This window comes from Aspergillus fumigatus, chromosome 2, assembly GCF_000002655.1.
Source record: "Aspergillus fumigatus Af293 chromosome 2, whole genome shotgun sequence".
NCBI lineage: Eukaryota > Fungi > Ascomycota > Eurotiomycetes > Eurotiales > Aspergillaceae > Aspergillus > Aspergillus fumigatus.
In genome coordinates, this window is record NC_007195.1 from 2,871,464 (window position 1) to 2,889,416 (window position 17,953).

A 17,953-nucleotide genomic window follows, 5' to 3' on the forward strand; every position below is an offset into this window, starting at 1 on the left:
TAATTTTGCTACCCAGGTATAAGAATAGTGGCCCTGTTACCCTCTCCATTTCATTTTTCTTGTCGAAACGGATCTCTTACCCATTACAGTCCCATTACGGGGTACAGCATGACCGATACAGGTAATTGCGGAAAATACTTTGTTACAGAAAACGAAGCCAACCAAGCCGACCTCCCCGCTCCTTTTTTTTTTTTTTAAAAAAAAAATTATTCATTCATTTCCTTTTCCACTTCCCCCTTAAAACAAACCTCTGATTTCATCATTCTTCTTCGTCCCTTTCAACCATACTCCATACTCCATCCTACCCAATTTATTTTATTTATATTTATATTTCTATTTTTTTTTTTTTTTTTTTTTTTAATTTATTTATCATTATTTTTTATTTTTTTATTGTTCATTTTTTTTTTTTTTTTTTTTTTTTTTTTTTTTTTTTACACCGATTTTCCTCTTCTCTTTCCCGGTTATCTTACGCTCATACCGAACATACATACATACAACAACCCCCCTCCTCGCTCTTCCATTTCCACTTTCTTATCTGGTTCGCACTATTCAATGCCAACCATATCCTCCACTCCCCTCGACCAAGGATCTCCTCCCTCCTCTCAGCATCACCATCCTTCTTGCCATTCCCATACATCTACTACATCTGTGCCGGTCTCTTCCACCCCGGCCGACATTCCTTCTTCCTCGATCATTTCCCCTCTCACTTCACCCGCACCCACGACGTCCAGCACCACTACGACGGCCAATACAACCGCCACCACTACAACTAGTTTCACTGGTTCTGTGATTGGCTCGATTTCACGACGCAACCGACGGTCGTTCGCTGCATTAGCCCGTGAGAAGACCTCCAACGCTCTTGCAAACCTTTCGGCCATCGGGAGCACCACCAGTTCCTCGCTCCGGACTTCAACCTCGTCGGGAAGCCTTTCCAAGCATTCGCGGAAGCCATCGCAGATTAGCACCCACGAAATTGCTGGTGTTTCACCTCTGACCCCGCCGTTATCCGACGAAAGTACGAGCAGCAATCAATCGAGCCCCGCGTGCATCGAGACCTCGGAGGTAGAATCCCAGCAGAGCTTGAGCGGTAGGCGGCGCCATACTCTTCAACGCAATTCACCTATCTCAGAGCAACAGCTGGAAGCCGGATTTGCTGCACTCCCATCCAAGATGCACCAAACGTCTTCGAGATTGTTGCGCATGACGGAAGATGATCGCCCATTTACAAAGGTATGGAAAGAAAAGAAAACCGGAGCCTCTTCAATAATCAATCTCAGCATGATACATAGAATGCTCAAAAGTTTGGAGACAATATTTGTTGACGATTTGGGCTTTTTTTTCTGTAGGATTTTATGGACCTTTTCTCGACCCTTATGGTCAGTTTGAAACTGGATTCGCATCGTGTGAGATTTACGAAATATGATCACACTTTCACAAGCGAGGAAGCCATCAACAACCTCGGTTCGCTCAAGTTCTCCCAATCGAACCGCATGCCTGATCCCAAGGATCCCTCTCGCATTGTGACCACTACTACAACCACCACCTTTTCTATGGCCAAGGAGATGGCTCGCTCGGTATGCCAGCGTTTCGTTGACGCCCGCTTTATCGAACCCGTCGATGGCAAAGCACTCCCGATATTCCCACTGAAAGGCGCGTTGTTTCAGCTCACTCCGAAGGGCATAAATATCTTGCAGAGATTCTGCCAGAGAAATGGCATTACCGCCCGACATGTGATAGATGTGCTGGAATCCCCTCGCAACACGATGCAACTCGTCAATCTGGAGCGCGACACGGAGACTGATAAACTGTCGCATGACCGAGCTACCATCGAAGTCATTTTTCGCCGCTTTGCCGGTCAGGATGGACCCAATGTGAAGAGTAGTATTTCTACCTCGGATTCTGATTCGTTGAGTGACTACTCAAACGGTCTTGTTGGGGTAAAGATGGCCAAGGAACGGAAAATCAACGACAAGATCTACATGAACACCTTCACCGGGAAGGCTGCCGTGGACTGGCTGATGGATTGTTCGACAACCATTGAACGCCGGGAAACCGTCCTTATTGCGGAGCTTTTCGTCAAATACGGCCTGATCACAATGCTTCAAGAGGACAAGGGATATCCTCAGCCAGATGCGTCCATTGTCGTCTTCCAGCCATCCAAGTACGCTATTTACGGTATCACGGAGCGGGGTCAGCGGGTTTGCGGTTGGATTGCGCGCGACAAGTCCCGTGAGACGTTCTATGACAACCGCGGTATGCCAAAGGATTCCAACAACGCTCGTTTGAACCACATTCTTCAAGATCCTGCTCTGCGACTGCTATTCCGTGAATTCCTGCGTTTCTCTCTTTGCGAAGAAAACCTGTCATTTTACCTCGATGTCTCGGAATTTACCGCTGCTTACCACAAGTCGGAGAAGATGGGTGCATTCAAGAAGGCCGACGCTGTCCGTGAAACGCTGGCTGCGGCATATGGTAAGCCACTCTTCATAGGGGATTCTGATTGGTTATACAGTTTTTGCTCACTTTCTTCCAGGTCTTTACAATGCTTTCCTTGCCCCCGGTTCTCCGTGCGAGCTCAATATCGATCACGCCCTGCGAAACAGCTTAGCGAGCCGTATGACAAAGGCTGTAGGTGATGACGAGTCCATGTTCAAAAGCCTTCAGGAGGTTGTGCAGTTGTTTGAGATGGCTCAAACATCTGTTTTCAAGTTAATGTCTAGTGTAAGTCCTTTTTCTTCCGATAACAGCTTGGTTAATCACAGTTCACTGATGAGGATCAGGACTCTGTTCCAAAGTTCCTACGTGATCCGAAATATGCGGTTGTCCTGCAGGAGCATGACGTCGACTTGATCGGTGCTCCAAGGGCTTACTCACCCACTCCGGCACCCGTTCCGGAGCGCTCAATGAGTCGTTCAGCACGTTCTTGAGCCGTGAGGAGAGAATATGTTCTGCGATTTTCATGACCGCGAATTCTTTGCAAGAGATGACTGCAGCTCTGCCAACGTTTTCGAGCCACGAAGGGTGTTATATCGTCCACCTTCCAGCACGCAAACTTATATTGGAATGGGCAAGGAGACTACTACGGCTCTTGAAGTCTCCGGATCATTTTGGCACGATTGAATCCCCCCGCTCCCACAGTATGGGAGCATTGAGGGCGAGGGCCGTTGATACGTCCCGAATTTTCTAACCTCGTTGTCCGTTACGCCCCTCCGACTCGAGTAACTCCGCCCTACTCCATATAAATTTTTTCCTTTTTCGTTTCACCGACGCTTGATACACGGTTGAGCTCAACGACAGCTCACGCTTTATGATAATCTTCATTTGTAATCAAGTCATCACGACGGATGAAAGATGTTACGATCTATGGATCATGTGATAGAGATGGCCGGAACTGGGGTGTTTGTAATATGCTTTCCTTTGTTTGACCCTCGCATATTGAAGCTGAGGCTGAAACCCGACAGTTTTCCAGCATTAGAAAGGCGTTTTGTCCATTTACATCTGCCTGCATGCATGGCCGTACAGCCTGTTATTATTTTCTTTCTTTCTGTTTTCTTCCGTTGTTTCAGCATGTTCCACGTGAAGAGAGATCATGTAGCTCTTTCTTGCATCCAATTTCCTTTGACTCTTCTGTGATACATTTCAGCCTATCAGCGAGTGTATTCCATCTAGTCAGTGACAATACATAAACTATTGGGAATATCAATAGTTCTTTCTCATCGCCGGTAGCCATTATCTCTCCATGCTTTAAGGTAGATCGGAATGACGGCCATTGGATCATCTGTGCCTGGAGCTGCGCCAGTGGAGTCAGAATGTACCATGTCTAGCAAAAGACTACTCAACGCCAAAGAGACCCGACATGATGAGAATATGAACAACAGTGAAAATGGAATGACAATCAAAGAAACAGATCGAGTGAACGCCTGCAACACGCCTTTTCCTGCTATATGAGAAAGGATTAAAGTCATGAAAGTGGATAAAAGATACATCGGGCGGGACCCCTTGGTCTTGTGTTTTGAGCAGACTGCGGCTCACAAAGAAGCATTTCGTACGCTTCTGATTTACGAGCCGAGCATTGCAAATCCTGCCTAATCTGCAGATGCTGTGAAAATAAAATACTATGATGCTGGCTCGGACAAGAGGTTTATGGGGTAAGGTTGGGAGGACCAGAAATTAAGGGGTCGGTCTCATTATTTCGTCGACCCGGCTCCCCACCCTCTTGCTTTCATGCTTTCTTCGATGGCTGTCCAGATATTCTCGACGACTTCACGATCGCGCCAGCGGCCGGCGCCATGGACACCGCCTTTCTCGTCCCATCGCTCGACGGCGAAGCTCTGCACGCCGCGGCCCCAGCCGCGGACTTCACGGGGGACGTCTTCACCGCGCCAGCCGACGTAGATGCCTGTGGCGTGCTTGAAAAGTTCGGGCGGGGAGGTCCACTTGTACGACTTGAACTGCCAGGTCTGGCCCGTTGTGAAAACGGCAACGAGACGGTTCCAGTAGTCCGGACGGAAGTTGGCGGTGCTGTCAACGAGGATGAAGCGGGTGGGTTTCTTGGAAGTTGCTCCGGGCGGAGAAGCGCCAAGTGGGCGAGAGGCGGACGTCGAGCCGGCCTCTGAGCGGAGGGGGCGGTAAATGTAGAGCAGGTTGTTGGAGGAGCTGGGCATGGCGAGGGTCGGGTGGTCCGGGGGCACGAAGACGCCGTCCTGCAGGAAGGAGCGGACGTTGGACATGCGGATCAGAGACGAGGCGGAGGGGGAGAGAAGGATGATCGGGTCTTGGTTCTTGGAGCTGCCGCTCTTTCGGGGCTGAGTCAGTCCCGCGGACGGGGCAGGCAGGACAGATTGCGGCTTGCTTCCGGGCTTAGCGCCGGGAGGGTACTGTCCTGTTCGTGAGCGGTTGCGCCCGAGGAAGGTCTCTGCTACTTTGCGAACGTGTGAAAAATCCTAGATTCCCCCGTTAGCATTGCCCTTCACTGGTCTGCTTCTCAAGCCGCCGGGGGCGCAGAACTCACGGTAGGCCTGATCCCCCGTAGGACACTATTCCGATCGCCCATCTTCCGTTCTCCATTGTAGATCTCTTGTAATCTGGGATCAATCGCCTTCGGCGCCCGTCCACCCTGAGCCGTCTGAGCACCACCAGACACTGCAGAGACAGCACCTGCAGCCCCAGGAGCAATCGCAGCAGACGCGTCCGCCGGAGCGGCAGAGGGCGCGGCCGCCGCCGCACCCTCAAGGGGTTTGATGTACTCGCTCTCATCCGACGCGCCTTCCAGCCAAGTGATGAGATCCAGCCGCTCGACGAAGACCAGATTCTGCACTTTCTCCTCTGGCTCGCCTTCCTTGCGCTCCTTTTGCTTCAGCGACTCGTTCAATTCCTGCGCCGAGGCGATGTACTCGGGAATTGCGACATCTTTCTTCTGCCAAGCGAAGAAGATGCTACGGAGATCGACCGCGGAGTCTGACGAGGCGGAGACGAAGCGCGTCGACGCCGTCAGCGGAATGGTCTGGGGAATTGGCTGGCGGAAGTACAGATGGGTAGCCTTGGCCAGGTCCTCGGTCGCATTGTCATCCGAAAGGTCGGAGGTTGTGGTTGGCGTGGGAAGACTGCCGGCTGCGATCGCACGGCGAAGCGCAAGGAGCGGATCGTGAAGGGAAGGGTCGACAGAAGCCATGATAGACGGCAGAGACACTAATCAAAAAAATTGGGAGAATATTTTGAACAGCCTCTGAAGCCCACGCGGGTATAGAAGGTGGTTGTGTTGAAGAGAGCTGCTGGGATTCGGAAGAGTTGTTGCATGCTGGATGCGAGCAAGAGACCCGACATGTCACGTGATTTATACCAGTGTTGATGAGGTAGGACACAGCTCAACGACAGAAAAAATTGCAAACGAGACCCTGCCACTTTCGTCGGGTTCGAAATCCAGTGTCATACACAGTCCCCTGTCTCATCCATTCGATAGGTGCCACATTGATTAATAATCCGAAGCATCATACATACTCTATAGCATACCATTTCCAACCAACCAATCTCACTGCTGGAAGGATATAGCCAAAATGGTGGGCGATCGTCATAAGAGCCTTTTAAATATTTATCTGCTCGAGAGTCTTCAATAGACGATAGAACTGAGTAACGACAACGATGGAGGTTATGCAAGATACGCGAAGGACGATGTAAACTCGGATGCCTTTGGATCTCTCTCGGCAGTCTCGACCTCGACATCAGTAGAGGCTCTCAAGCAGGTGAGTAACCTCCTCAAGTAGCCCTCACTGCTCAGTCAGCTTGGTTGCTCCACTGTGAACATGCCATCACTCATCAGCAGAAATGATCATTTGCTGGGTGGCCTTGTTCTTCGGCGTGATCGCTTTTCGATACTGAGTTAAGACCCTCACCACCAAGTGGCTTGTCATTCCATAGTAGGGGCTCGGCCTCAATCTCGTCCTTTGTCTCCTTACGCACGTAGCCGTGGACTAGGACGGAGTCGAACTCAGAAATCAGGTTGAATGGACCACAGGTACTGGATGGCAAATAATGCTCATTCAGCAGGCCGCCATCATTGTTGCCGACGACATACAGGGTATGGTTCGGGATACACCGCAGCTACGACAAATCCTCCTCGGGTGTTCGACAGCTACTTACGCTCCGAATATAAGTGACGATAGAAGACCCCGGGTGGAGGGAGCTGACTAGTTTCCGGAACACGCGGTAGCACTGACACGTATCAATTTGGACACGAGATGCCAGAGAGAGCGTGATATATTCTGTGTCTTTGCATTCGACTGGACCATCGAAAGCGTCTAATTCAGCCTGTAAGTCCCATATGCAGGGACCAGTGTCCCATACACAACGGAGGCGAGGCCAAGCCCTCGGCGATTCGTTCTTCGACATTGAATAAATGCAAGGAGGCTGCAATACAGTAGTGCACTTGAAGGAGGAATGGATCCGGAAAGAGCTAGGTCGCGTTTTGGTCACTGTTTCGGCGTCTAGCAGAGAAACAGGAACATGCTCGGTTTGGACTGACAGTTTGCGACAACTCACTTCTAGTCGAGTTCTAATTTCTGGCAAGAGCTGCTCTGAAGGATGACCGGAACGGTCATGGGTCCGTTCCCAGATATCTTGAACGATATCGAAGTGAAAAACAAGATGCGAGGTACGAAGATGGTTGCTCGCATTAGTGGAGGCCAAGCTTGAGATTCTATGCACCATTCCATGGGCGTTGAATTGGACTGTATATTTCCCGTGCGTATTCGATATACTCTTGAATGAGAAACCACTGACGATGAGACTAAACCGGTATAACACACACTTATGAACCCCTGATTGTTTGGATTGTATTGATCAGTAGAACCAAATATCTTCGATTTCGCTGGCTGACTGACACAAAGCAGTGACCTCACTCTCCACTTTTGTCCCAAGTATTATGGCCTGCGTATATAGTGATTTGTGGATGAGGATCTCCGATTTTTATAGTATCTGATTGAAATATGGAGCATGGACCAAGAGATCAAGGGACGCTTAGGGCGGACATAGATTATCAGCTATGTCATCAAATTCATCATCGGCAAACCTCAGGGAATCCCATGTTCGCCAGGAATGAAAATTCAGCGATCGACTTTGAGCTCAAATGTCGAATGCCGGACTCTGCTGCTGGAGGTCAGGTTATGAAAATAGTCTCCAAGAGCAAATCCTCAATACAGTAGACTTAGGCCGCCCGGACAATTACAATCTCTGTAAGGTATCTCTTGGGAATATCTGCATTGGTCATCTCAACTGATGAATCAGATCATAATGCCGTTAGTCTCAGTGGGATACAGAGCCCGTCGCAGATACTGCTCGGAAAAAAAAAGAAAAGAAAAAAAACCTAAGAATAATGAAAAAAGAAGTGAAGAAGTCATAGTAAAAACGGCAAAATAGTAAAAAGACAAATCGTGAAGCAGACGCTGCACCAGTGATTAGACCAAATCCCATTTGCCCATCCTGAGCCCATAATATTTCCGCTCCCAACCAACGCCAGACACGCCTTTTGTGTATCAAAACAAACCCGACTCCATGGCTAGAACGCCTGAGTTCCCACCATGTACATGAACAGAAAAGTAATGTGTAGAAAGACAAGCAGATTAGAAAGGAGACGGTCACAAAGGTGCTCCCTTAGGAGACAACGTGGAAGAACAAAAAGAAAGATCCCGCAAATTGCCACAGAAGCGCAGCGAGCGTTACCAGCAGACAATTGTGCTTAGAAAAAGAACGAGGGAACATGTGAGGTCGGCACCGAACTAGGAGCGCCCTTCACAGTCACGTCCGGTGATGTGGGACTTTCTCGCTTAGTTGCTTCAGCTTCTCCAGTCACTTTGATCTCAGGGTGCAGTGTGTCCACCGGCGCAGACACATCGCGGGTTGCGGTTGATTGATCGGAAACAGGCTTCTGTGGAGGAAGCATGGCAGTCGCTTGCGCTTGGCTCTTCTCGGATGTCGGGGTGGTCAGTGCTCCTCTTCGGCTGAGATAATCGCCAAGACTAAGCTTCTTCTTGACAGGGCTCGGCGCAGTCACCCCAGACCCTGGAGTTGCCGCGGCAGGTTGCGCTGGTGCATCCAGGGTAGATGGCGATGACACCGTCGACCCCGTCGCCGACCCCGGACTGATGGCAGTCGGCCCTGCGGGGTGAGTAGCGGGAGGAAGAGGAACCCAGAGATTTGTACGGTGATTGTTCACCCTGCTTCCTGGTAACCGAGCATTGTGGGCAGCAGTGGACGGCCAAGGAGGGGGGAATGGAGGCTTGGTCAACATCCAAGGAGCTGACGGGGGAGTCGATGCTTTTTGTTCGGTTTCTTGAGTCGGTGATTGACCGGCGGACACGACCGTAGTAGGCGAGTCGGAATCCTTCATTTCCACGTCTTCTTTCTCGATCAAGGGAGTTTTGAGAGGTGTAACATTCGGGCCCAATGCACCGTGAGAACTCGAAGACAGAGGTGAGAGCGCAGCTGGAGACGACGATGGCAGTCTTCGACTGTCTTCCTCCAAGCGAACACGATCTGCATGACAGCGCCTGAGTAGCCGCTGCGTGAGGGGCACATAGCTAGGCCGCCGTAGGGGTGGCGCAACGGAGAGCATTGACGTATCAGCCTCGGGCTCCGTCTGAATAGCCGAGTCCACATAGTGCGAACGTCGCAGCGGAGACCGCCCGTGAGAAGCTTCAATACTGGAGGGCTTCCTCGACATGGATCCTGAGGGCTGGGCTGAAGAGGACGAGCGAGAATGACCTTGGGCTGATACAGCCTGATGGGCTGACTGGCTTACCTGGGCCTGAGGTACGAGGGTTGCTTGACCACTGTTTCGCTTCTTCTTCTTGTGCGCCTGCTGATCGTGTTCTAGCTGCTGAAATTTCTTTTCCGCTGCCGCAATCTTGCGCTTTTCTCGAGCGGACAACTCAGACTCGCCATCGTGCTGCAGTGTAGGAGTAAGATCCCGACTGCGCGGCTGGCCCCGTGAAGACCCGGATGTGGAACGACTGTCGGGCTGATCGTCATCCTCCATATTCTTGGTCGTTTCACTACTTGCGCGACTGTTTGTCGCGGGCGGCGAGGCGGCGGATTTCGCCTTTGCTTTCTTCCGCTTACCGTTGACCTGCTTCGACTCCAACGCCTTTGGGTGCCGCCGGCGATCAACGCTGGCAAGTAAGCAGTTAGCTGGAGGCTCGCACGCGCAGCCACCGAAATTGGCAAGCACGTTGCTAATGCATATTGCAGCTACTTCCTGAGCGCTGTCATTCGGCTCCTGCTTGACCAGACCGTGCGTCGACTCGAAGAGCTGGGGATCCAGATACCACATGGCTGTGATCTCCGAATTGGCCGAAATATCTTCTTTAGCAACAAAGCAGAAATGATACTCCACCTCGTTGGTGATGTAAGTCTTGATCGTGACATTGGGTCGACATGAGCGGCGCACATAACGAAGAATACTCCCCTCGTGTCGACTGTCAATGTAGATGGGGAGCTGGGGGTGAAAGAATACAAAAGGTTCCGGATGACGAAGCTCCTGCCAGCGATTACTGGGATCCAGGCAATAGTCTCGCAGAAGACCAATCTTGCCAGTGATCTCACCAACAATGTGATCTTTGGAGACACTCTCGCGAGTCCTTAGCACCTTCCATGTTGGATGCTGCCCTTCGATATTGATGCTGGGATCGGTGATTGTTTCTGTAGATAACGAAGGCCAGAGCGACCGGTCCAGCGCAGTATCCGACCAGGTGAAGATGTCACGAGATGATCGCCCATTGGAAACCCGAGCGAGCGCAGTCGGCTCTGTCACCCAGGATGCCAGGTCCGCCGCAAGAGGGAGGTTGACAAAGAGGTTGCTATTCATAGGGGCATAGTCCTGATCATGGTCATAGAGATGTAAAAATTCATTTGAGTAAAGGGGGATGGACGGCCCAAGGGATTTAGTAGGGCTCATGGAAGTTGCGACACGTCTGCGGGCATCAAGTGGGAATGGCGCAGCACCAGGAAGAGAACTGATGGATCCGGAGGCGCGATGGGTGGCTTTGGCCTTTTTGGCAGGGGGCTGGTCTCGAGCAATCGAGTCCGCCCGCTGATGGAATCCATTCACCTTGTCACCATGGTCCTTGACCCTTTTTCTCTGACCTTTTGCTCCGGCACGTTTCGCTTTCCGGTCACCGCTGTCACCGATCTCCCTAAGACGTCTCTGCCGCTCGGTGGCACGCTTAGCATCGAGGTAGCGGGGCTCGCAGTCCACGCAATTGTGGACCTCAGGCACGTGGCGACCATGATAGTAGCATTCGATGTGCTGCCAAGTCTCGCACCCTTCGCAAAAGACCGTGTTGCCATCGTCATCTTCGAATGCGCAGATGCATTTGATGGTATACGGCTCCTCCTCGTCAGGGGCGGCAGAGTCGGAAACGGCGCCGTTGAGGGCGGGTGAGTTTAGGGGTACGGTGACCGGATAGGGCTCCGTGGTTGAATGCGTGATGGCGACTGGGGAGGTATCTGTCATAATCTGACAGAGTACCCCCTCCACGAACAAATGAAAAACGCGCTGTGGTGTATTGTTGGGCGGTTGAGGGCTTCAAATAACCCGTTCAGACCCAACAGGCATGCCACCTACCACCAAATCGATGGTTACACGTCTTTACTCAGTTCTTGCCCAATAATCTACAACACCTGCGGTATAGAGTGAAAGAAGATGGCTGAGTCCTTCAAAGCGGGATCGAAAACAGTAGCCCCAAATAGGACGCCAAATCGAAAGAACCGAGAGCTCTACCGGGCAATCGTTGCTGAAGTGTGCCAAATGTCAATATTGAGGACTATGGCTCGAGGCGAGGCAAGCAAGACTTCAGAACAGTGGACCTGGGTTGCGCGTGCGACCGTGAAACAAGGTTACCGTATCGAGAATTAGAAGCCGTCGATCGTGTAGAGGCTGGCGGGACACGAGTCGCATGGAGAGAAGATGCGAAGGGACGATTCGACTTTTGAAGGACTCGAGAATGCTGGAAAGGGTTCGAAGGATGAACGGAGCTGAAGGGTGAGCAGGAGTACAGAGATGGGGGGAAGTGGAAGAAAAGAAGATGACGATAGGGAGGTGAATGGAAAGATAGTATGATGAGGGAAAATGGTGAATAATGGATGGATCCGGATGGGAAACGAAGAAGAAAATGGGTAAGCGAGCAGAGCGAAGGGAAGCGAGAGAGGGAGGGCGAGGAGGAGAGGAAGGTACTAGGTAAGAGACAAGAAACACAGAGCAGCGAGAGGCTAAAGGCACGGATGGGCCATTCAAGCGGCGTTCCAGAAGTCCCAGAGAGAAAGAGGAAAAGCGTGGAATTTTTTTCTCTTCCCACCCGCTCAGTTCCTGGGGATCAGCTTCAAGCAATCTGGTTAGAGATCACGAGCCTGATCATCGGGTCGAAAAATCGGAAATCTGACAGAATCGAGAGAAAAATAAATCTAACAAAACAATAAAATAAAACAATGAAAGTTTTGTCAGGAATAAAATTACAATATTGACGATGATTGCGAAAAGGTCGGGAAAAGGGAAGGGGGAAGCCGACGAATGTCAGCGCAGCCGGCCATCGAGGAATCGATCCAAGGGACAACAAGTCAACGACAAGAGTCTCAAAGATTGAGAAGAGGGGGAAGGATGCGAGAGAAAGCAGGCAGGAAAACCTAGACCAGAACAGGCGGTTTGTTTCGAGTTCGGGTTCATCCTGGAGCTGCCGGAAACGAACACGACCATTGAGCTGCTGGGCGAGGACGGGAAGGTTGGCAGCCTGAGAAGTCAGGCCTCAATGGGGTTGAGAGGAGGGAATTGTTGCCTGGCTGCCTGGGTAGTTGGGCATCTGGAGTGAGTTCTCGCTAGCTTGTTTCCGGTAGGTGTTGAAGGCACTAGGCCAGAAGGGGAAAGTGTAGTTAGTCTGACCCATTTTGGGGATAGCGGGGATGCACATGACACGCGGGAAGGGTTCAAGAAACCGAAAGTGACAGACAGAGAGAGCGAGAGATGGGAGGAGAGAAGATAGAGCATATCACATCGACAGTGGATGGAAATATGAAAGAGTGATCGATCAGCCGTGTCCAATTGTCAACAGAATTGAAGAGTAAGAGAAAAATCGCTCAGTAACCAAACTACTCCACCATGACTCTGATGACCATTCCCTAAGCGTGCAGACCCAGGAATGAGGCGATTTCTATCTGGTTGTCGGAACCTCCAACGTCTCAAGGGGAAGTGAAATGATCTTCACTCCAGTCAATGGAGGGATTAATGGAAGGAAATCTCAAAGAACTGTAGGGAAGGGGAGCGGAGGTTAGTATCAATGGTGGTTAGTAAAGAGAGTAAAAGGAGCGATCATGTCAGGCAAGAGGGAGCAATGGGAAGACGGAGGGATCTTCCGCGTGTTGTACATCGCCCAATAGGTCAACTGAGTCAAGTAACCCCAGCGAATGTGATGGGATTGTCACCATTATTTTGTGAGACAATGGTTCGAGACTAACCCAGGCAATAATTGAGAGTAAACAGATTTGTAGCCAAGATGATGTAGGGAAGTGGTTGAGCGAAACCGCTCGTTGGCTCTGTGTCGGGGCCGTTAGACCGCGAGTAAGCCGGGGGCCGCCCAGGTATCAGACAGAACAGCATGATCCAATTAACAGCTAAGCAAGGCAAATATCCCGGAGGCGAAAGCACCAAATGAAGAGACCGTTCATCTTTCCCCCTTGCTCATCGCTTCTTTCTCGTCCTAAACCTCTCCCCCCGCTTTCTTGGAGCATGATAGGGAACAAGTAGAGGGGAACAGAGAGTAAAGCGAACAGGGAATGATACAGTTAGGTGAAAAAAAAAAAAAAGAAAAATACCGGGGAGTCAAAGATGCCACTGTAACAGAAGATATTCAACTTGCTATGGCAGTGTATCGAGAACCTTCGGGGAATCAGTTTTTTGGGAGGAGGAGGGGAGGAGGGTAGCGGAAGAAAAAAGCAGTCATCTGCTCTGTCTGTCTTGGTAGCTCCTAGGAGAGAATGGCCTGAAGCTTTCCGGTGGTCGAGGACCAGTTCTTAAAATTAACAAGGGAAAGAAAAGATGGGATTGCGAAATCAAAAGGCATTACTGCGTATTAATTGAAATGGTAACGGAGTAGAATTTGCCTGCCTTGTTGTCACTGCTAGCAAGATGACCCAACCCAACCCACCGTGTACTAAAAAGCCCGGACGCTTCCTAAAGCGGGTTGATGGCAACAAATATTTTTCTCCTTCATGATTCGCTTCTAATCCCGTCTGAAACATCCACCTCATCCCATAGAGTAGATAGATTTAGATGTCGTCGTCAATGATAAATTTCCTTAGAACAATTCCTTGTACTGGTGGTCCGTTAGGGAGAGCAAAAGAATGGCCGCAATGTGGAAACCTCATCCTTCCCTTTTCTGCCTCAGGCAGTCGACACAGACAGTGAGCTTCCATTACACCGCACTATTTCAATTTGACACTAGAATTGAGTGGCTGGGAGATTGAGAACGGCTCAAGCTGCATGTATGGCGGAATCGATTTCGACTGACTTCCTTATACTTTGATCGTTACCAAAAGAACTTGAAGGCATGCCTGCCAGGATTGGTAGCCTGAACTTCGAACTGGATTTTTCAGAGGACTGATATCCTATCTTCAGACCTCGTTGTACTGCTAACGAAAGCTAAGAAAGAGAACAATGAATCTCATCATTCAGAGTCCAGGAAAACAGAATGATTGACCTGCTGGTCACTTTAGATAACATAAGGATATCGAATTGTCGAACACAGTTCTGAGCCTACAAAATGCGAGTCCATCCAAAACATTCGCAGCCCCGAATAAGGAGCGCCAGCCCGTTGTCAATCTGACTTCAAATTGTTTCCTATCGCGGATGAATTTTCAAAGGGCCGTGTTATGTAAGGATGAATCTGCTCCTCCTGTCCTGCCGTTGGATGTGGTAGGAGGTAGCTCTATAGACCAATCTCCAGGTTCCTCAATACTGCTTTTCTTCATCCTAGTCCGTCTCCAGATAACAGCATATCCCACACGATGGCCAATATAGAGTAGGAAAAAGGAGGATATTCCGAAGTACACAGGAAGCAACTTGCTCGCGGCCAGCTGCGATGGAGTCGCTATGATGAAAGTGTTAACAATAGGCAACAGTGTACATGTGACAATGCCAAAGTACACCCCATAGGGTTGTATTCTGGCTCGGTGTACAGAGGTAAAGCCTAAAGCTTCTGTCTGCCTGCGGAAGTAAAGATAGACGACACACGTGCCCACCCAGGAGATGCATCCGCAGGTGGTGATAAAATACATCAACGAATTGAAGACAATCGAGCTGGATATCATCGCCGAGAAATATGCGAGACTGGAGAAAAATGCCGACGTTATGACGGCTACATACGGCACGTCCCATCGGTTGCGCCGCCTGAAAAGTTCAGGAGCATGCCCAGCTTCGGCCAATGAATGCAGCGTGCGTGAAGAGGTGAAGAGAAAAGAACGGCCTGATGCGACAGACGACAGGAAGATCAACGCGGTCACCACCACTGGCAGAACAGGAATGCCGCTCCTCTTGACCGCCACCAGGTAAGGCGAGGTCCCAGCGCCAACCCCGTGGTTTGTAAGTGACGGGTCATTAAAGGGGCTCATCACGCCCATGGCCACTGCGTTGAGTATATAGAGCACGAAAAGATGTATCATGTCGATTCGGGATACACTCAGGATGTTGGCTTGCTGTTGCGAGTCAGGTTGTTCAACCCTCTGGACGATGAGCTCCGGATTAAAGACGAAGGCGATTGTGCTATATTGGAGGCACTGGAGCAGGCCAAGAAACCGGCCCAGGTGACCATCGTATATGAATTCGTTCATGGGGCCCGGATTGTTCCAGTACTGGAATCCTTGAACAGGAGAGTGAGAAACACCTGGAATGGCAAAGACAATGGTGAGGAAGACGAGGCCCGTGGTCGTGATCAGTTTCAAGTAGGTAAAAACAGCTTCTGACCTCTTGAACGATCTTTCTGGAAGCATGTTGAAGCCAAATATGATCAAAGTAGGAATGCTGACACGGAGCGCAACCGCACGCGAGGGATTTACCATTCCAAGACTGACAATAGCGTTCGTGATTTCAAACGGGATGAGCATCGACAGTGAATACCAGCGAAGGTAACCCATGGAGAACGCCAAGGGTTTCGAAGCATATCGGTAGGCGTGAGAGACCATTGTGCCATCTTGAGCCGGCATATGAGCGGCAATCTCCGACAAGGCTGTTGCGAGACAGTATACCAGAACAGACAAGAACAAATAGGAGAAGAGCAAGGAAGCAGGACCCCCAGCGGCCAGCGCCTGGCCACCTCCGATAAAGAGGCCTGTCCCAAGGGTCGGTCCGACCGCCATGACTTCTAGTTAAGAATGATAATAAGAGTAAAGATACGGCGCACAAAGCGAGGAAGCTAGGAGGTCCGCCTGATTGGATCGGATACTCCAGGGACGGTGCTGGAATACGTAGAGGATATAGTGCGCATGGGTAGTGATCGTTCTTGCCTCACACAGCTGCTCGGGTCAAACAACACGTTTTCTCGCCTATTTTGCAAAAAAAAAAAAAAAAAAAAAAAAAAAAAAAAAAAGAAAAGGAGCAAGAGCCGTTGACGAGGTTTCGAGGTAGCGAGTCTATTAGAATATTCGAAATGAAACAAATCCGTCAGCCCGACCGGAACCTTCGACAAGAAAGAGAAGACGCCCTTAAGGGAAAAGCAAGCAGGTATCGCTGGGTATCATAGTCTAATAAAGACAAGGACAGAAGAGAAGAGTATAAAAGAACCTTGTCATATACGCATAACCACAAGAACGCCGAGCAGCAACTACGTAACTGCCACCTTTTGGTGAAGGCTTGATGAGCAGTTAATTGCGGTAGTTCATCGGCGTCAGAAGACAAATGGGAGTTCACTCATAGTCTATACCGGTCTCAGCGTATTCGAGCCACTTGCCCGACAAGGACTTCTTCCAGAAGCGGACAGCACCATCGTCACCAGAAGAGATGAGACAGTCACCTAGATTAGTTCAGTGGCATGCCCGGGATGGGTTTCCAAGAGTGACATGAAAACTCACCTGCGTAGGAAAACTCTACCTGCCATACATCGAGATGTTTGCTGTCGATACATGCAACTTCCTTGTATGAATGCTTGAACTGAGAATCACCAGTCGCTGGACGATTTGTCACCGATTCAGGTGTTCGATTTGCAAGAGCGGACCCAATCCCTGATTGTGCGGTGGCACGCAAGGAGGGTGACTGTGACTGAGACTCGACGTGTGATCCATTGGTGGTCTGCGAACCACTGTTTGACATCGACGTATAGACTTCAAAGACTCGTACGAAGCCATCCTTGCAGCCACTAGCAATGAGATCGTAGCCTCGAACAGAGCCATTAGCCCAGGAGATGTCTCTGACAAGCCCGCCATGCCCAGTCAATTCAATAGCGTGGTAGAAGCGACGATTGGCGTCGGTGCGATATACTTTGACGCTGTCCATCGCGGCGACGACAAGAGAGAGGCTCTTACGGTCCCAGCTCGGATTGACCAAGTGAGTAATATCCGTTGGATCATGGTGAAACTGCACTTTGAAGCTGGTTTCCTCACCGCGTTGAGGCGCAGTGCAAACTCGAAACTGGTCCAGGGGCTGCCAGTCCGCGAGGGAGTCGGGACTGACGGGTTCCATGACCATGAGATAGCCGTCCCGAGTAATTACAGCGAGCCAGGTCTCAAGGTCAATGTTGCGAAAGTCCATAGAAACGAAGGGATGCCGCTGCGGCGCCGTCATACGGAAAATTGACCTGAAGCGTCTCCCCGAATTGGGCGGTTGGGTAACGTCTTCCTGCCAGATTTTGCACTTCATGTCTTCCCCTACACTGCCTATGTGCTGGCCAGTAAATGGGCCATTCCACGTAGCCTGTTACAGATGAGTATATTATCGACGCAATGGGCCCATGAAGCGGATGCTTACATCACGGATTTCAGCGTCATGAGCGCGCCAGGTATCGATCAGGTGCCATTCACCATCTTTCTGATCCCACACTTTCATGCGGTGGTCTGAAGAAGCGGTGACAATGCGATTGCCATAAAAGTTGAATTTGGTCACTGTCACCAAGTCACGATGGCCGGCGTCGAAGTCGGTGAACCCAGAGGACATGTCGGGCCGATCAGGTGTCCCTTGTCAAGGATCCCGGGGACCAGGTTGATTCGACTGGATCAGACGGACAAGAATACCATGTAGGTCCAAGCAAGCACGTCGACTTCAATTGAAGAAGAGCAGCAAACCACCATGTACACAGATAAGCTAGAGGTGCCCGTGAATTAGGCGGAAGCGCTTCTCATTTATCATCACAACAATAACCGTCCGTAACTTGTGGGGCCAATTGAATTGGAGACTTTTCCTATTGCGGATTGACTGGAGATCAGCTAA

The 17,953-nt window shown here is 50.4% G+C and overlaps 6 protein-coding genes across 6 annotated transcripts; 1 reads left to right on the forward strand and 5 right to left on the reverse strand.

The window, feature by feature from the left end:
* Positions 1-356: 356 nt before the first annotated feature.
* flbA (developmental regulator FlbA) lies at positions 357-2,927 on the forward strand (the record flags this gene model as incomplete). Its single annotated transcript, XM_750358.3, has 4 exons — positions 357-1,230; positions 1,347-2,472; positions 2,534-2,721; positions 2,781-2,927. Exons 1-4 carry the CDS (start codon positions 553-555, stop codon positions 2,925-2,927), a joined length of 2,139 nt encoding a protein of 712 aa, XP_755451.2. The 5' UTR covers positions 357-552.
* Positions 2,928-4,187: 1,260 nt separating this feature from the next.
* AFUA_2G11190 (CDC73 C-terminal domain-containing protein) lies at positions 4,188-5,671 on the reverse strand (the record flags this gene model as incomplete). Its single annotated transcript, XM_750359.1, has 2 exons — positions 4,188-4,943; positions 5,012-5,671. 2 exons carry the CDS (start codon positions 5,669-5,671, stop codon positions 4,188-4,190), a joined length of 1,416 nt encoding a protein of 471 aa, XP_755452.1.
* Positions 5,672-6,312: 641 nt separating this feature from the next.
* AFUA_2G11200 (uncharacterized protein) lies at positions 6,313-7,834 on the reverse strand (the record flags this gene model as incomplete). Its single annotated transcript, XM_077804162.1, has 2 exons — positions 6,637-7,834; positions 6,313-6,597 (listed from the first exon to the last, which is right to left on the reverse strand). Exons 1-2 carry the CDS (start codon positions 7,201-7,203, stop codon positions 6,313-6,315), a joined length of 852 nt encoding a protein of 283 aa, XP_077660325.1. The 5' UTR covers positions 7,204-7,834.
* On the reverse strand, positions 7,835-13,669 carry AFUA_2G11210 (putative PHD finger and SET domain protein). The gene has a single exon (XM_750361.2). It carries the CDS (start codon positions 11,003-11,005, stop codon positions 8,231-8,233), a length of 2,775 nt encoding a protein of 924 aa, XP_755454.1. The 5' UTR covers positions 11,006-13,669; the 3' UTR covers positions 7,835-8,230.
* A 725-nt stretch (positions 13,670-14,394) lies between these two features.
* Positions 14,395-16,086, reverse strand: AFUA_2G11220 (putative proline permease; the record flags this gene model as incomplete). Its single annotated transcript, XM_750362.2, has 1 exon — positions 14,395-16,086. Exon 1 carries the CDS (start codon positions 15,889-15,891, stop codon positions 14,395-14,397), a length of 1,497 nt encoding a protein of 498 aa, XP_755455.1. The 5' UTR covers positions 15,892-16,086.
* Positions 16,087-16,103: 17 nt separating this feature from the next.
* On the reverse strand, positions 16,104-17,904 carry AFUA_2G11230 (putative nuclear pore protein (SEH1)). The gene is made up of 3 exons (XM_750363.2): positions 17,495-17,904; positions 16,603-17,440; positions 16,104-16,544 (listed from the first exon to the last, which is right to left on the reverse strand). The coding sequence occupies exons 1-3, from the start codon at positions 17,678-17,680 to the stop codon at positions 16,438-16,440; spliced, it is 1,131 nt and encodes a 376-aa protein (XP_755456.1). The 5' UTR covers positions 17,681-17,904; the 3' UTR covers positions 16,104-16,437.
* Between the last annotated feature and the right edge of the window lie 49 nt (positions 17,905-17,953).